We start from the raw sequence: 18,179 nt of genomic DNA on the forward strand, positions 1-18,179 counted from the left end.
TCAATTGTAACAAATGTATTACAGTAGTGCAACATGTTAATAATAAGGGAAAGTGTGTAGGTGGGCCAGTGGCAGGAAGGGAATATATAGGAATTCTCCATACTCCACTCAATTTTTCTGCAAACCTAAAACTGCTGTAAGGAATAAATTTTTTAGGGTTCTGGTTCCAAGATGGCTGAATAGGAACAGCTCCAGTCTACAGCTCCCAGCATGAGCAATGCAGAAGACAGGTGATTTCTGCATTTCCATCTGAGGTACCGGGTTCATCTCACTAGGGCTTGTCGGACATTGAGTGTAGCCCACGGAGTGTGAGCCAAAGCAGGGTGGGGCATTGCCTCACCCGGGAAGCGCAAGGGGTTGGGGAATTCCCTTTCCTAGCCAAGGGAAGCTGTGACAGATGGTAGCTGGAAAATCGGGACACTCTCACCCTAATACTGCACTTTTCCAGTGGTTTTAGCAAACAGCACACCAGGAGATTATATCCCGCGCCTGGCTCAGAGAGTCCCACGCCCATGGAGCCTCACTGCTAGCACAGCAGTCTGAGATCGAACTGCAAGGCAGCAGCGAGGCTGGGGGAGGGGCCTTCACCATTGCTGAGGTTTGAGTAGGTAAGCAAAGTGGCCAGGAAGCTCAAACTGGGTAGAGCCCACCACAGCTCAAGGAGGCCTGCCTGCCTCTGTAGACTCTACCTCTAGGGGCAGGGCATAGCTGAATAAAAGGCAGCAGAAACTTCTGCAGACTTAAACATCCCTGTCTGACAGCTTTGAAGAGAGTAGTCGTTCTCCAAGCACAGAGTTTGAGATCTGAGAACGGACAGACTGCCTCCTCAAGTGGGTCCCTGACCTCTGAGTAGCCTAACTGGGAGACATCTCCCACTAGGGGCCGACTGACACCTCATGCAGCTGGGTGCCCCTCTGAGACGAAGCTTCCGGAGGGAGGATTAGGCAGCAACATTTGCCATTCTGCAATATTTGCTGTTCTGCACCCTCCGCTGGTGATACCCAGGCAAACAGGGTCTGGAGTGGACCTCCAGCAAACTCCAGCAGACCTGCAGCTGAGGGTCCTGACTGTTAGAAGGAAAACTAACAAACAGAAAGGACATCCACGCCAAAACCCCATCTCTACGTCACCATCATCAAAGACCAAATGTAGATTAAACCACAAAGATGGGGAGAAACCAGAGCAGAAAAGCTGAAAATTCTAAAAATCAGAGTGCCTCTTCTCCTCCAAAGGAAGGCAGCTCCTCACCAGCAACAGAACAAAGCTGGACAGAGAATGACTTTGATGAGTTGAGAGAAGAAGGCTTCAGATGATAGGTAATAAACTTCTCTGAGCTGAAGGAGGATGTTCGAACCCGTCGCAAAGAAGCTAAAAACCTTGAAAAAAGATTAGATGAATGGCTAACTAGAATAAACAGCATAGAGAAGACCTTAAATGACCTGATGGAGCTGAAAACCATGGCATGGGAACTATATGATGCATGCACAAGCTTCAGTAGCCGATTCGATCAACTGGAAGAAAGGGTATCAGGGATTGATGATCAAATGAATGAAATGAAGCAGTAAGAGAAGTTTAGAGAAAAAAGTAAAAAGAAATGAACAAAGCCTCTGAGAAATATGGGACTTTGTGAAAAGACCAAATCTACGTCTGATTGGTGTACCTGAAAGTGACAGGAAGAATGGAACAAAGTTGGAAAACACTCTTCAGGATATTATCCAGGAGAACTTCCCCAACCTAGTAAGGGAGGCCAACATTCAAATTCAGGAAATACAGAGAATGCCACAAAGATACTTCTCGAGAAGAGCAACTCCAAGAGACATAATTGTCAGATTCACCAAAGTTGAAATGAAGGAAAAAATATTAAGGGCAGCCAGAGAGAAAGGTCGGGTTACCCACAAAGGGAAGCCTATCAGACTAACAGCAGATCTCTCAGCAGAAACTCTACAAGCCAGAAGAGAGTGGGGGCCAATATTCAACATTCTTAAAGAATTTTCAACCTAGAATTTCATATCCAGCCAAACTAAGCTTCATAAGTGAAGGAGAAATAAAATCCTTTACAGACAAGCAAATGCTGAGAGATTTTGTCACCACCAGGCCAGCCTTGCAAGAGCTTTTGAAGGAAGCACTAAACATGGAAAGGAACAACCAGTACCAGCCACTGCAAAAACATGCCAAATTGTAAAGACCATCGATGACAGGAAGAAACTGCATCAACTAATGAGCAAAATAACTAGCTAACATCATAATGACAGGATCAAATTCACATGTAACAATATTAACCTTAAAAGTAAATAGGCTAAATGCTCCAGTTAAAAGACACACACTGGCAAATTGGATAAAGAATCAAGACCCATCAGTGTGCTGTATTCAGGAGACCTATCTCACATGCAGAGACGCACATAGGTTTCAAAATAAAGGGATGGAGGAGAGATCTACTAAGCAGTGGAAACTTTGTAGAGTTTGCAATCCTAGTCTCTGATAAAACAGACTTTAAACCAACAAAGATCAAAAGAGACAAAGAAGGCCATTACATAATGGTAAAGGATCAATTCAACATGCAAGGAAGCTAACTATCCCTAAGTATATATGCACCCAGTACAGGAGCACCAGATTCATAGAAAGCAAGTCCTTAGAGACCACCACAAGAGAGAGACTTGAACTCCTACACAATAATGAGGAGACTTTTGTACCAGCATTAAGACAGATCAACAGAGACAGAGGATTAACAAGGATATCCAGGAATTGAACTCAACTCTGCACCAAGCGGACCTAATAGACATCTACAGAACTCTCCACCCCAAGTCAACAGAATATACATTCTCAGCACCACATCACACTTATTCAAAATTACAGCCACATAGTTGGAAGTAAAAGCACTCCTCAGCAAATGTAAAAGAACAGAAATTATAACAAACTGTCTCTCAGACCACGGTGCAATCAAACTAGAACTCAGGACTAAGAAACTCACTCAAAACCGCTCAACTACATGGAAACTGAGCAACCTGCTCCTGAATGACTACTGCATACATAACGAAATGAAGACAGAAATAAAGATGTTCTTTGAAACCAATGAGAACAAAGACCCAACATACCAGAATCTGGGGAACACATTTAAAGCAGTGTGTAGAGGGAAATTTATAGCATTAAATGCCCATAAGAAAAAGCAGGAAAGATCTATAATTGACACCCTAACATCACAATTAAAAGAACTAGAGAGGCGAGGGCAAACACATTCAAAATCTAGCAGAAGTCAAGAAATAACTAAGATCAGAGCAGAACTAAAGGAGATAGAGACACAAAAAGCCCTTCAAAAAAGTAGTGAATCCAGGAGCTGGTTTTTTTTTTAAAAGATCAACAAAATTGATAGACCACTAACAAGACTAATAAAGAAGAAAAAAGAGAAGAATCAAATAGATGCAATAAAAAATACTAAAGGGGATATCACCACCGATCCCACAGAAATACAAACTACCATCAGAGAATACTATAAACACCTCTATGCAAATAAACTAGAAAATCTAGAAGAAATGGATAAATTCCTGGACACATACACCCTCCCAAGACTAAACCAGGAAGAAGTTGAATCTCTGAATAGACCAGTAACAGGCTCTGAAGTTAAGGCAATAATTAATAGCCTACTAACCAAAAAAAAGTCCAGGACCAGAGGGATTCACAGCCGAATTCTACCAGAGGTACAAGGAGGAGCTGGTACCATTCCTTCTGAAACTATTCCAATCAATAGAAAAAGAGGGAATCCTCCCTAACTCACTTTATGAGGCCAGCTTCATCCCGATACCAAAGCCTGGCAGAGACACAATAAAAACAGAGAATTTTAGACCAATATCCCTGATGAACATTGATGAAAAAATACTCAGTAAAATGCTGGCAAACCAAATCCAGCAGCACATCAAAAAACTTATCCACCACGATCAAGTTGGTTTCACACCTGGAATGCAAGGCTGGTTCAACATATGCAAATCAATAAATGTAACCCATCATATAAACAGAACCAAAGACAAAAACCACATGATTATCTCAATGGATGCAGAAAAGGCCTTTGACAAAATTCAACAGCACTTCATGCTAAAAATTCTCAATAAACTAGGTATTGATGGGACATATCTCAAAATAATAGGAGCCTATTGCCAACAAACCCACAGCCAATATCATACTGAATGGGCAAAACTGGAAACTTATTCCCTTTGAAAACTGGCACAAGACAGGGATGCCCTCTCTCACCACTCCTATTCAACATGGTATTGGAAGTTCTGACATTGTGTGTCCAGGGCAGTCAGGCAGAAGAAAAAATAAAAGAGTATTCAATTGGGAAAGAGGAAGTCAAATTGTCCCTGTTTGCAGATGACATGATTTTATATTTAGAAAGCCCATCTCATCCTCAGCCCAAAATCTCCTTAAGCTGATAAGCAATTTCATGAAAGTCTCAGGATACAAAATCAGTATTGCAAAAATCACCAAGCATTCCTATACACCAATAACAGACAAACAGAGCCAAATCCTTGGTGAACTCCCATTCACAATTTGGCCCCAAGAGGAATACCTAGGAATCCAACTACAAGCTGATGTGAAGGGACTATACTTCAAGGAGAACTTCTAAACCACCCCTCAGCAAATAAAGAGGACACATTAAACAAATGGAAGAAACATTCCATGCTCATGGATAGGAAAGAATCAATATATAAGTGAAAATGGCCATACTGCCCAAGGTAATTTATAGATTCAATGCCATCCCCATCAAGCTACCAGTGACTTTCTTCACAGAATTGGAAAAAACTGCTTTAAAGTTCATATGGAACCAAAAAAGAGCCCACATTGCCAAGACAGTCCTAAGCCAAAAGAACAAAGCTGGAGGCATCACGCTACCTGACCTCAAACCATACTGCTAGGCTACCATAACCAAAACGGCATGGTACTGGGACCAAAGCAGAGATATACACGAATGGAACAGAACAGAGCCCTCAGAAATAATACCACACATCTACAACCGTCTGATCTTTGACAAACCTGACAAAAACAAGAAATGGGGAAAGATTCCCTATTTAATAAATGGTGCTGGGAAAACTGACTAGCCATATGTAGAAAGCTGAAACTGGATCCCTTCCTTACACCTTATACAAAAATTAATTCAAGATGGGTTAAAGACTTAAATATCAGACCTAAAACCATAAAAACTCTAGAAGAAAACTTAGACAATACCATTCAGGACATAAGCATGGGCAAGGACTTCATGTCTAAAACACCGAAACCAATGGCAACAAAAGCCAAGATAGACAAATGGGATCTAATGAAACTAAAGAGCTTCTGCATAGCAAAAGAAACTACCAGCAGAGTGAATAGGCAACCTACAGAATGGGAGAAAATTTTTACAATCTACCCATCTGACAAAGGGCTAATATCCAGAATCTACAAAGAACTTAAACAAATTTACAAGAAAAAGTCAAACAACTCCATCAAAAAGTGGATGAAGGATATGAACAGACACTTCTCAAAAGAAGACATTTATGCCGCCAACAGACACATGAAAAAATGCTCATCATCACTGGCCATCAGAGAAATGCAAATCAAAACCACAATGAGATACAATCTCACACCAGTTAGAATGGCAATCATTAAAAAGTCAGGAAACAATAGGCGCTGGAGAGGATGTGGAGAAATAGGAACACTTTTACACTGTTGGTGGGACTGTAAAGTAGTTCAACCATTGTGGACAACAGTGTGGCAATTCCTCAAGGATCTAGAACTAGAAATACCATTTGACCCAGCTATCCCATTACTGGGTATATACCTAAAGGACTATAAATCATGCTGCTATAAAGACACATGCACACGTAAGTTTATTGCAGCACTATTCACAATAGCAAAGACTTGAAACCAACCCAAATGTCCATCAGTGACAGACTGGATTAAGAAAATGTGGCACATGGAATACTGTGTGGCCATAATAAAGAATGAGTTCATGTCCTTTGTAGGGACATGGATGAAGCTGGAAACCATCATTCTCAGCAAACTATCACAAGGACAGAAAACCAAACACCGCATGTTCTCATTCGTAGGTGGGAATTGAACAATGAGATCACTTGGACACAGGGTGGGGAACATCACACACCAGGGCCTGTCATGGAGTGGGGGAAGAGAGGAGGGATAGCATTAGGAGATATACCTAATGTAAATGATGAGTTAATGGGTGCAGCACACCAACAGGGCACATATATACATATGTAACAAACCTGCACGTTGTGCACATGTACCCTAGAACTTAAAGTATAAAAAAATTTTTTTAAAAAAATAAGACCACAATATAAGTATTTTTATAATGGCTTTTTTTACTACTGTGTTCATACAGTATTAACATCTCTCCAGGGATTCAGCCTGGACAGGCAAGGACAAATATAGGGTGACGATGGGAAGGTTAACTAAATGATCATGAGGCTGCTGAAAGAGGATGAGACTCAGAGCATGTGGAAATTTAGGAGCAGAGGATGTTTTCTGTCCCTCTAGACTTTTACCCCAAGCCCCATAGAGGAGAGGGACTAGTATTTGAGTGAATGAGTGGAGATAACTGAGCCCTTGTGTCTGAGGATCTCCAACAACATGGACTGTTGAGCAGAGCAAGTTTCTGCTCCTGCTCAGGGACTCCCAGTCCCTGGAAGGTGGCAAGAGGGTGGCATGACAGGACTGAACAAAGCAAGGTGGTGCTTCCACATTCACTTCTGCACTCAGCATATTCTATGACTTCCCTGCTAGGGGTGAGCAGGTACAAAAGTCAAGCAATCCTGGTGGCCAGTTGCCTGAAATTACCATAATCGAAATCTGGGGGGCATGTAGGAGCCTGTGGGGGAGCATGGGAAGGACCTGCTCCACCCACCCTGAACCAAGATGTATGCACATTAACCCCAGATTCCCACATGATGCTGCTGTGACCCTTCTGAGTCACTTTCTTTCACTCTGTGTCTTCCTCCTACATGGCTTTCTGCCCAACTCCCACTAGGCAGGCTTAACACAAAACCTCCTTTGATCTTTGGGGATGCTTTAGGCAAACACCTGTTAAGTGTTGGCTCAGTAGGCCTAGACCTTGCGCCTCCATGGCCTGGAGGCCTTGCAGGGACTGGGCCCCCATCCCTTAGGCACAGAATCATCATTTAGAGGACCGACACATCCATGCTTCTTCCTATCTGGGCTTTCTGCATCCTTTCAGAAGTGGAAACATTATGCTAAATGCTGGGGTCCTGTCTGAGGAAGAAAGTCCTGCCACCTCCTCCTTCTGATGATAGGATGATGGGTAATCCTGGATCTCCTTAGGAACCAGGGGCATCCCAACTGTCCCTCACAACATGTCATAAAGAAATCATTTCACTTCTTGCCCTTTCTTTAGCTCTTGGCTCCTCTGTGGTAGGTTGGAAGCAGAATGCAAAAGTGCCACCTTCTGAGGGATATCAGGTGGCCAAAGCAGAGGTCCCTCCCAACTGTTCAGGGCAGCCTCTTTGTCTTTCTGCTTCCCAGTCCACTCCTCCCACTCATATAGACTCCCTGGTCCCTTACCTCACTGAGCACTAGGAAGCCACCCCTGCCCTTTTTCTCTATCTGCAGCCCCATGCTCTTGCTCAGGCTGCATGTATTTAGAGCTGTCTCTGTGATCTCTCCTGCTGGTGCAATGTTCCAAGAGCACCTGCTGCATAGATATCAGCAGTAGGCTTTGACCACCTTTCCCTGCCCACCTACACTCTCACACTGCCACCAACTGCTTGGGCCCTAATAGTAACTTTCAGAATCTCTCTCCACACCCAGCTTTCTGGCTTTGGTTCTCCATACCATTCCCCCTACCCATAGCCATAGTCCCTTCCTAGCTCCTCACTTGTCCCTCTTGGTCTGTGCCCACACTCCCTTATATGTGGAGGAATTATTTCTTCTTCTAATCCATTATATCCTCCATCACTAACTCTACTTCTCTCTGCCACATGAAAAATGTCTGCTTTTAGTAAAAGCCAGCTCCTTGACTTGGGTGCGTGCCCCCCACTTCTTCACTTCCACACAACAACGTTCTTCCAGAAATTCTCCCCTTGCTGTCTTGCTTATCCCTCTTGACTGGATCTTTTCTATCACCATCCAGCCATCCAACAGACTACATCTCCTGTCTTAAAAAAAAAAAAAACTCATTCTGGATCCCACTCTCCCCTCCTGCACCTCTATGAAACAAAAGCCCTTGAAAGAGTTGATTTCGCTTGCTGTCACCAACTGTTCTTCTTCCATTATCTCTTGAATCCACTCCAGTCATGTCCATTCCTCCATTACTCACCTGAGGCTATTCTCAGGGTCATTAGTGATCTCTATGTTGCTAAATCTAATGGTCAACTATAAGTCCTCATATTAATTGACTGATTGGCAACTTGTCATTCCATTGGTCACCTTCTCCTTGAAACACTTTTGTTTCTTGGCTTCCAGTATGCTGCTCTTCTAGCTTTCCTTCTGTCTTGCTGGCTGCTGTGTCTCAGTCTCCTCTGCCTACCGGTTCTTCCTCCTCTTCTCAATCTTTTAACATTAAAGAGTCCCAAAGACCAGTCCTTAGATCTCTTTCATTTAAGCAACATACATTCATCTCAAACAATACAAATGTGAACTCCTGACTCCCCTTCTCCCACCATCACCCAGTAACACCAAACCTACTCCAATGTCAGTATTTCCCACATCAATTAATGGCAACTTCGTCCTGCCAGTTGTTCAGGGCAAAAACTTTGGTGCCATCCTTGACATTTTTTTTATCTAATTGTCCACATCCAATCTATCAGTAAATCCTATTGTCTACCTTCAAAATGAACCCAGCGTCTAGATGCCTGTAATCTCCTCTGCTGCTGTAATTACTGAAGTAACCTTAAAACTAAATCTCCCTGCTTCTACTCTAATCTATACCCCCAATGCTCTATTTTTAGCACCATGACCTAAGTGATCCTTTTAAGATATAAATCAGATCTAAGCAGACCCCCTAATAGCTCCCCAATTTACTCAAAGTAAGAGCTAGCTTCCTTGCTGGCTTCCTACCAGGCCTTATACCATGTGGCCCCTTACCACTCTGGAGTCCTCCTCTACCACTTTCTCCCTTTATTCCTTTATTACTCTGCTTTAGGTTCACTGGCTTCCTTGTTCCTTCTGACAGACTGGGCAATCGCCAACCTCCAGGCATCTGCATTAGCTATAATTTCTGGCCGGAATGCTCTTCCTCATTTACCCACGTGACTTACTCTCTTATCACCCTCAAGTCCTTGCTGACATGTTAATTTCCTAGTGAGACCTGCCCTGAGCTCCTTATTTAAAACTATGCCCCTATTCAAGTCTTCTCTAATCCCATTACCCTGATTTTTTACATATATCTGGTCACCTTCTATATACTATGTTTTTAATTTATACTTCTTTTCTCTTCCTCCCAGGCATGCTCCATCGTAAGCTCCTTGAGAGAGCAGATTTTTTTTCCCTCTTATGTTCACTGCTGTATTCCCGGTGCCTATAAAAGTGCCTGGCATATAATAATAGGCGCTCAATATTTATTGAAGGAATGAAGAATGGGTGAATGAATGCCATTCATTCTCCAGCTTGGCAACCTCATTCTGATCCCTTAAACATTTTACTGTGTGTTTTTTAAAATTATTATACAGGGGTTTCTCCAGTGAGTCACTATTCTCTGACATGGCATGCTGTTGTTTGACACCATGCCTCTGTTCCTGTTGTTCTCTCAGGCTGGGGAAGCCTCTCTACTCCCTACCTCCTTCCCAACTAACGCCTGCTCATCCTTTAGAACTCAACCTACATATCATCTCTTCTAGGAAACTTTCCATGAACATCCCCCAAAACTAGATTAAGTGCCCTCCTATGTACTTTCATCTTATTGCTTCTAATGACTTTTTATATGACTGTGTATCCCAGAGTTCATGAGCTTTATGAGACAAGGCCTGTGTATTGTTCACTGTTGTCTCTGTAGTGCCTGGCACAGTGCCCGACACACAGCAAGTACTTGAATATTTGAATTATTGAATGCAAGACTCAGCCCAAAGTTGTTTTTATTTTGACCCTTTTAGGGATCTCTTCATCAACTAGTCTTCATTCTAGGCAGCATTCATTCCATGCAAATGAAAGGCAATGGAGGTTGGAACAGGCAACAGGACTAGAGTGGGCTCTCAGGTGGGTTACCCTTAAAGATCTCAATAACAACAGGGAAAAGACAGGGAGATTCTATCATCTGGTTTTGACATCTGTCATATTAGCTGTGTGCTTCTGCTAAACATTCCTAAAGGAAGGTGCACCATGGCACTCTAAAGGACCTTCCCTGCAGGTTGTGAGCATATACTGTATAGAAGTCATCAATGAATTTTGCCTATGGGCCAAAAATGCATTAGATTCCTGGCCACTGTTTCTTATACTATCGTCATGTCCACGTTGATCCTCTGAACCCAACACACCATGGGACAATAGAATTCAAGCCTGACCTTCACCTTCAATGCACCTAAAACAAGGGCCTTTCTTCTCTGTTCAAGTCCCTTTATCCACATTCTACGGTGGGACTGGGAGGAGTCATGTGGAATGCTGACCCATCTGAAATAAAATGTGATTTAAGCTTCTATACCACATAAGAAATACTTTTTAGGTCCTTTACTCTTTCTCTGACTATCATATACTACACTGAAAATGAGGAGGCACAAACAGGTGGCTCTTTGCTTAAAGGTACAAAGTATATTTGGAGAATGCCCTGCTTCACCTGCATGTTAATGGAAATGGCAATGAAACCCTTTTTCAGGGGGATGCAGAGGTTCAGGAACCTATGAACTCCTTTTTCTTGTAATGGGTATTCTTGCATAAACCAGTGCCTTCTGCTGAGGTGAGTTGAGACCTGGGATAGATTTCCTGGTTGAGTGGCACAAGTCATTTGAGGACAGAGTTTGGAACATTTGTAGGAGTGGCACAGGACCCAGGATTGGCTGGACTGAAGGGAGTGTTGCTAGAGCAGATTATTTAGGCACTGGGGGGCATCAGAGAAGATCAGGCCTTCCTCCTCAGTAGAAGGAGGCTGAGCCTCAGGGTCCTCTGTTGTCTTCTCTGTTGTAGCTCCCCACACATGATATTTGGTGACAGTTGGACTCTTCTCAATGTTTTTTGTCCTGTCTTGGGTCACTGTCTCAGCCTTAGAAAGGAGAATGGATTCCTCATGCCTTCGATCTTTCATTTCAGGGTTAATCCAGTGCAGAAACAGCTTCATCTTGTTATCCAAGCCAACTTCTGGAGCTTCTGGAAGGATGATGCTCTTGTGAGTATGGACTCCCCTTACCAGACCCTGCAACTCTTATTCCTAGAAAGTGTGACCCTGCAAATTTTGACCCTGCAAATGTTGCCCTGTAAAACATGGCCCTGAACCATTTGACCCTGAAAACTTTGAATCTGAAAAAAATTTACCCCTTCAAATACTGTACTTGCAAAATTTCGGCCCAGCAATTAATGGCCCAGTAAATTGGCCCTTTAAGCTCTGGGCACTCCAGGTTTGGCATTCTCAGAAATCCTTGTTTGGATGAGGTTATTCAGCTTACTCTAACAGCTTTGCAAATTATTCTTATCTGGTCTTTTGCCCCAAGTAATCCTGGAGGATGCTCTTGGAACTCAAGGTTAGGGAGAAGCTGGTGAAGGAGCAATAGCCAGTACTGAGAGGATGGAAATGGGACTCTGCAGATCCAGACAGATCCTTGCTAGTCCCTGCTCAAGGCAACCATCTTAGCTAGACTAAAGTTTTACCTGAGAAAGATCCTGGAGATATATTTGGCAAATTGTGAGCTCTGGAGTTCTGCTTAGATGTGCCCCGTTCGCCCCTGAGCCTTGGCAGAAAGGGTGCTCTCTCTGGCTGGGGAGAGCTCCAATGCTGTCCAGATACCCCCTTCTCTGTGATTCCCAGCTGCTTTGAACATCATCGAATGTCACTGGGTTGTCTGTTTTCTCTGCCGAAGTAGGGACTTGTCCTCACTTTTGCAAAGACCTGGTCTAAGAGGTTCAGGGCCCTCCAGGCTGGGTTGTTGACTCCAGCCTCCAGCTGAACAGAAAGTACCTGGGCCTCTGTCGTGCCCCCACTGGGTGTGAGATCCCAGAATCCCAGTAGGCATTGGGTACTGCTCAGGAACTTGATCACCTGTAGCTCTGCTGCACTGTCTTTGGTTCAACTGCAAGCTGTTCTTTCAGGCCAACCCATTCTGGATCTGGGGCACATGGGATGCCTGGTGGGATATGGAGTTTCTGGAGCAATGTTTTCCCTTGGTTTAGCAACCTTTAGACTCCTAAAGGATCCCTGAGTGGAGATTCTTTGGGATGGTCAAAATTTGTTCCCTGAATTCCCTTGTCTTTATGGGACTTCTCAAATGTATCTCGAGGAATTTATTTTTCAGGTAAAAATTTAGTTTGGCCAAGATGGGTGCCTTGAGTGATTAGGGCCTGTGAGGATCTGTCTGCCTCTCTAGCAGTACCATCTCCATCAGCTTGTATTTTAGCCCAGAACACTTGTACATTATCTACACAAGCCTCATTGGTGTTTTGAAAGCATGGCCCAGGACTTACACATTGCTGTTTGGATGAGACTGAGTCAGAGGCTCTGATGGGCTCAATCTATGATTGTGGATTCATGAGTGAGTGCCTGGGCCACAGCCCTGGAAAGAGCCACATAATAGAGAGCAGGCAGTCCTGACAGAAAGGCCAAAACTTGTCTCAAGTTTCTCAGTGGCTTCCTGGTACAGGGTCTGAGCAGTTCAGGATCATCAGTAACAGCATCTGGTAAGGCCTGTTGCTGCTGGTCAAGGGCTGTCAATATTCAGAGTGTCCCTTCCTGATCTGTGTAGGGGCTGATATGTGTCACTTCCAGGTCCAGGTGTTTGCTTTTCAGAGGACAGGGGCACCAAGTTGCTGCCCAGGCCCTTGGAATACTGCAAGGCGTATTCCAGTGACTTGTAGTCCCAACAATGGCAGATGTGGGCAGGGACAATGCCCTAGCAGATCTTCCCATATTTGTAATCTGTGTGGCTCTGCAACATGACCTTGGCCTGAGGAAACAATTGCAGACTGGCCCTCCTGCTACAGTGGATTAGAGCAGGCCACTATTCCCACTGGCCTCTGGTGCTGCATGTTGGGAAGACCCACATAGGTCAGGGTTGTGCTGCTCCAGGGCAGGGATTATTGGTCATCAGGTCACAGGAGGAACTGGATAGACTGCTGGATCTTTTGGATCAGGTCCCAGCAATGGCAAATCAACCCTCTGTTTCAATTGCTCCTGGAGGTAGAATTCCAGTAGCCTCTGGGCATGGTCTAGGAGAATGCTACCTCCATCTTGAGGACTAAAATGGACTTCACCAATCAAAGAGGGTCCTGGATCTAGTGGGAAAGGCTGCAACATGTCTCAGGGCTTACATTGTATTATTTCCTGGATCTACAGAGATTTCTGGACAACAGCTGGCAAACTCCACTGAAGCTGGAGCTGCCTCTACAGCAGGTGCCACTCCAAGGCTTTCACTTAGCCTAAGTCAGATACAGGACATTGATCTGGGTTTGTCCATGGTCAGATGGAGAATGTGGGGGAAAAGATGGGGAAGGACGAGGGATTTTAATTAGTACAGAGGTGAAGGAGAAATCATTGAAGAGAAAAGGCCAAGGGCTCCCCTGTTTTGGAGATCTCTAAAGGCAGACCAGGGATCTCTAAAGGCAGACAGTAATGTGCAGAAAAGAGAAACCACAGTAAGGTAGCTACAGGTGTGGTACACTGAGGCCTCAGTGCATCCCCCAGGCAATGGACAGAGGCCACTTAGAAGCTGAAAGAGGGGAGAGGGTGGAGCTAGAGCCATAGGGGTTGGGATTTGTTCACAGTAATTTTTCTGCTCTGAGTCCATGGTGGATCCTTCAAAAACCCTGAAAGTTTAGGTGGACCAGCTAACCTCCCATGAAACCCAGAGTCAAGGAGATGGAAGCTCATCTGTTCAACAGAAGCCTTAGAGATAGCGTTCAGGGTGAAAGAAATGGCTGTTTGTCTGCTTTCCATCCTTTGGAAAATTAGAAGTGGTGTGGTATAAGCTGCCACAGGAACTCCTCCACAGATCTTGGGAGACCTCAAATGTGGGAATATGTGAAACAATATCCTTTTCTTTTTTTTCTTTTTTCTTTTTCTTTTTTTTTTTTTGAGGCGGAGTCTCGCTCTGTCACCCAGGCTGGAGTGTAGTGGCAGTGACTCACTGCAAGCTCCGCCTCCCGGGTTCATGCCATTCTCCTGCCTCAGCCTCCCGAGTAGCTGGGACTACAGGCACCCACCACCACGCCCGGCTAATTTCTTTTTGTATATTTAGTAGAGATGGGGTTTCACTGTGTTAGCGAGAATGGTCTCAATCTCCTGACCTCGTGATCTGCCCGCCTCGGCCTCCCAAAGTGCTGGCATTACAGGCATGAGCCACCGTGCCCGGCCAACAATATCCTTGTACTTGGAGATTCCTCAGGACTTTTTGGACATTGCAATAGCAATTGAAAGGAATGTGGGGTCATAGGGTGTTGTTTTAGGTTTGGGAGCTCTGGGTTCAGGGAAAGAAAGGGAATCTAGTATTCAAGGGCTGCTGACCTTGGTTCTCCAGGACAAATTTGGAGTTGTTTTTCTTCCTCTCCTGCTGGCTCAGAGGAATTCCAGGCTTCTCAAAGTTTGAAGACAGAGATCCCATGACCTGGGACACAGCTGGGACTTGCGATCTCTGTCCTCGCTGAAAGTGATCAGCCCAGGAATCTTGGACGCTGTCTGCACCAGCTGACTGGGCAGCTGACTGGGTTAAAGATTTCTGATCCATTAATTGTGATAGTGTTGGAGTTACAGATGCCAGTGAAAGCTCTTTGGATTTCTGGGAACCCGGATCCTGACTATGCTCAAAAGACACATTAGACGTAGACAAAGCCTCTAGGCCAGAGGAGCCCTGTGATGGCCCCTGTGAAGTCAGGGAGATCTGGTTGTTCTCACCTGCCAGCAATTGCTGAATCTCCAGAGCCATAACATTGCAAATTTGGCAGCAGGGATCTGCACACAGAATTCGCCGCACACTTCCTTCCTGAGGAAGCCAGCCCTGGCTGGGAAGAGAAACATGACAAACATTAATGATGGAGTGACCTCTGCCTTCTCGGAATAGTGTGGGCCGGGGTTGGCATTGTCCTTTCCCAGTCCTGAAAATCCTGGGGCCTACACTCTCTTGTTGTCTACCTCTCTGCTTTTCTTTCTAAGAAAATGCCATTTGGAGGCCGGACACAGTGGCTCACGCCTGTAATCCTAGCACTTTGGGAGGCTGAGGCAGGTGGATCACCTGAGGTCAGGAGTTCAAGATCAGCCTGGTCAGCATGGTGAAACCCCATCTCTACTAAAAATACAAAAATTAGCCAGACATGGTGGCGCTACTACTACTAGTAGCAGGTGGCTCCCTGCTACTCGGGAGGCGGAGGTAGGAGAATCGCTTGAACCCAGGAGACAGAGCTTGCAGTGAGCTGAGATTGTGCCATTGTACTCTAGCCTGGGCAACAAGAGTGAAACTCTGTCTCAGAAAAAAGAAAAAGAAAATAAAAAGAAAAAGCCATTTGGCAAGGTGGGCTGGGCTGACAGTCTGGAACTTGTTGGGCAAGGCTTCAGACAACCATGGAATGGCATGGCCCTCAGAGAAGGCTGGGAGCTGCGGTCAGTTCTCTGTTGACCGTGTTGAAAAGCTGAACTGGGAGAATGGAGCCAAGTGGTTAGCTGATGGGGCATCACCAATTAGAACATGGATCAATCTCATTTGAGGCTAAGAAACCCAAAGCCTGGTATTTGGGCTTGAAGTTCATGTAGAACCTCTGCATTCTGAGGGCTATTTGGTATCCCTGCTGATATACCCAACATCTTTTGGGACTCAATTCTGTTCTCTAGAAATCTTACGAAATGGTTAAGATGATAGGCTGCCATCTGAGGGCTATCTCCCTATGACAGAGCCAGTGGAGGTAATGTCAGCAGAGTCCAGTTAGACTCAGAGGAGAGAGAATAAAGAATAAGACAGGGATGACTTCTTTATGCAAAATCCATTCCTCTTGACTGAATAGCTTGTCTCGTGGCTGAATGCAACCCCGTGTAGAGTCTTTTATGAATTATACACTAGTACCAGCCTGAATTCTAGAACTACTGTGACCCTAGCCCAAAGCAGAATTGGGTGACCTTCCCTCCTGAGCTGTCTGGCCCAGCCCCCGTGACCTGGCAACTCTATCAACTAGCGAACCAGCCTCCCCTGTGTATGTCTCCTTCCCATCCATTATCCCTCTTCTCATCTCTACCCCAAGCCAAGCTGAGAAATGATCACAAACAAGACTAGCAGCTGGGAGACTGCAAAGAACAAGAGATTACCTTTTCATGAGAAAGAGCAGCTTCCCCAACTTCTTGGCTTCTTCCTGGGAAGTTCTCCTAGCTGAGGAAACAGAAGATAGTGTTATGTGGAACTGGAGAGGATTCAGGAACATCCTATAAGAAGTTGAAGGCCTTTTAATGAGAGGATACTGAAAACCCCAAGAGTCAGAACACTAAGTCACATCTGTGTACAACTTAACCATTTACAATGTGTTGTTCTGTACCTCATCTCATTTGTTCTTCACCATCACACTGGGAGTGAGGAAGGATCATCACATGCCCATTTTATGGAGAACAAGACTGAGAGTTGAAGTGAGTTCCACAGGTTTGTAAAACTAGTAAATGACAGAGTTGAGGACTTATGCCCTACTTCTTCATTCTTTATTCTCAGGAGGATAAGATAGAGACTATTTTTTTAATGTCCCTAGGCTCTGATTTTCCACCCAAGGAAGTCTTCCATGAGAAATTGTCCCTGAGGGGGTACTAGAGTCTGCAGTGGTTAGAGCACCTGGCTCTTAGCACCAGGGGTCATACAGGGTCAGGATCCATGGGAACCTCACCCACAGTAGAAGCGAATCAGAGGAGAGACTGGGACTTTACCTCTTGATGTTCTATTTCCAGACTTTTGTTGGACTCTTCGGTGACACTTAAAGACAAAAACATTAGAATGTAAAGCTGCTACACCACTTTTTCCCATATCTAACATGAAACAAAACTCATAAACATTTCCCAGTCTTTTTCTGTGTTCCAATTTTATATACTCTTCTTTCCTTTCTGTATTCTTTTTCACCCCAAGAGTTTCCTTGTTTGCTTATTTCTGACTCCCTTTCAGGCTCTTCCATACTCCATGCCTCCCGCCCTCATTCCTTTCGTAAGTTCTGTGGGGACTTTAGGATGAGATGGGAGGAAAAGTGGAACAGATTAAAGGATGGGTGGGTCTAGAAGCCAAAGGAGTTCAGCCGTCAAATGGCCCTAAATAGCCGCCAACCAGAATAATCACCCGAATTGGGAGCTCTTCTGGTGTCCAGTGAGGAAATCCCCTTAAAAAAGCAAGGGCTAACAGGAACAAGAGAAAGCTTGGGGATAAAATCTTGTTTGAGGCACATCAATTTAGCCATGGTCATAGTGTTTCCCTACCCGGCAACAGCTCCTGTTAGGTCCCAACCTTAATTTTTGGCGGCTCTTTTTCACTTGCCAAATAATTAATGCAATAATGCAGATGGATCCATAGGTGTATAAGGGATATCCAACATCCCACAAAACAAAGGTAGGGCTCAACATGATCTAAACCTCACTAGCCATCCTTCTCCCTAGTCTTTCACTGTCTTGGAACCTAATACCTCCAGATTCTACACCTCATCATTTCTGCCTCACAGAAGAGGGATCCAAACCATCAGACCGCATCACAAAGCCCTCCTGTTCCACAAGGCAGGGATAGCATCACAGACCTTTATCTGTTTTTAGAGAGGCTTACTGTGGTGATTCAATGTTCAGATGAGGGTGTCTGGTGCTCTGTATGGACTATAGAGCCTGGGGCAAAAGATACCAAGGTCATGGGCAGCATGTACCTTTTCATGTTCACTCTACTCTCTATACCCTTATGGCTCAGCTCTCTCCTTTACTACAACGGCCTGACACCTATCCCTATAAAACCGAGTCTATACACACTACATGCCCTATAAGAGAGACAGTGGATAGATCAGAGGAACTCCATGAACTACATCATCTGTACTGGGAAGATAACAACAACAACAACAACAAATAC

General features: G+C 44.6%; 1 protein-coding gene across 2 annotated transcripts; it reads right to left on the bottom strand.

The window, feature by feature from the left end:
* Nucleotides 1–10,047: 10,047 nt before the first annotated feature.
* On the bottom strand, nt 10,048–17,751 carry FAM205C (family with sequence similarity 205 member C). 2 transcript variants are annotated; one of them, XM_021927415.2, is made up of 5 exons: nt 17,552–17,751; nt 17,015–17,060; nt 16,415–16,475; nt 15,017–15,123; nt 10,048–11,286 (listed from the first exon to the last, which is right to left on the bottom strand). In XM_021927415.2, exons 1-5 carry the CDS (start codon nt 17,693–17,695, stop codon nt 11,000–11,002), a joined length of 645 nt encoding a protein of 214 aa, XP_021783107.1. In that variant the 5' UTR covers nt 17,696–17,751; the 3' UTR covers nt 10,048–10,999. The 2 variants fall into 2 exon arrangements, with proteins under 2 accessions (XP_021783107.1, XP_021783106.1); XM_021927414.2 differs by having other exon boundaries at nt 14,630–15,123.
* Between the last annotated feature and the right edge of the window lie 428 nt (nt 17,752–18,179).

Source organism: Papio anubis, chromosome 13 (assembly GCF_008728515.1).
Source record: "Papio anubis isolate 15944 chromosome 13, Panubis1.0, whole genome shotgun sequence".
NCBI lineage: Eukaryota > Metazoa > Chordata > Mammalia > Primates > Cercopithecidae > Papio > Papio anubis.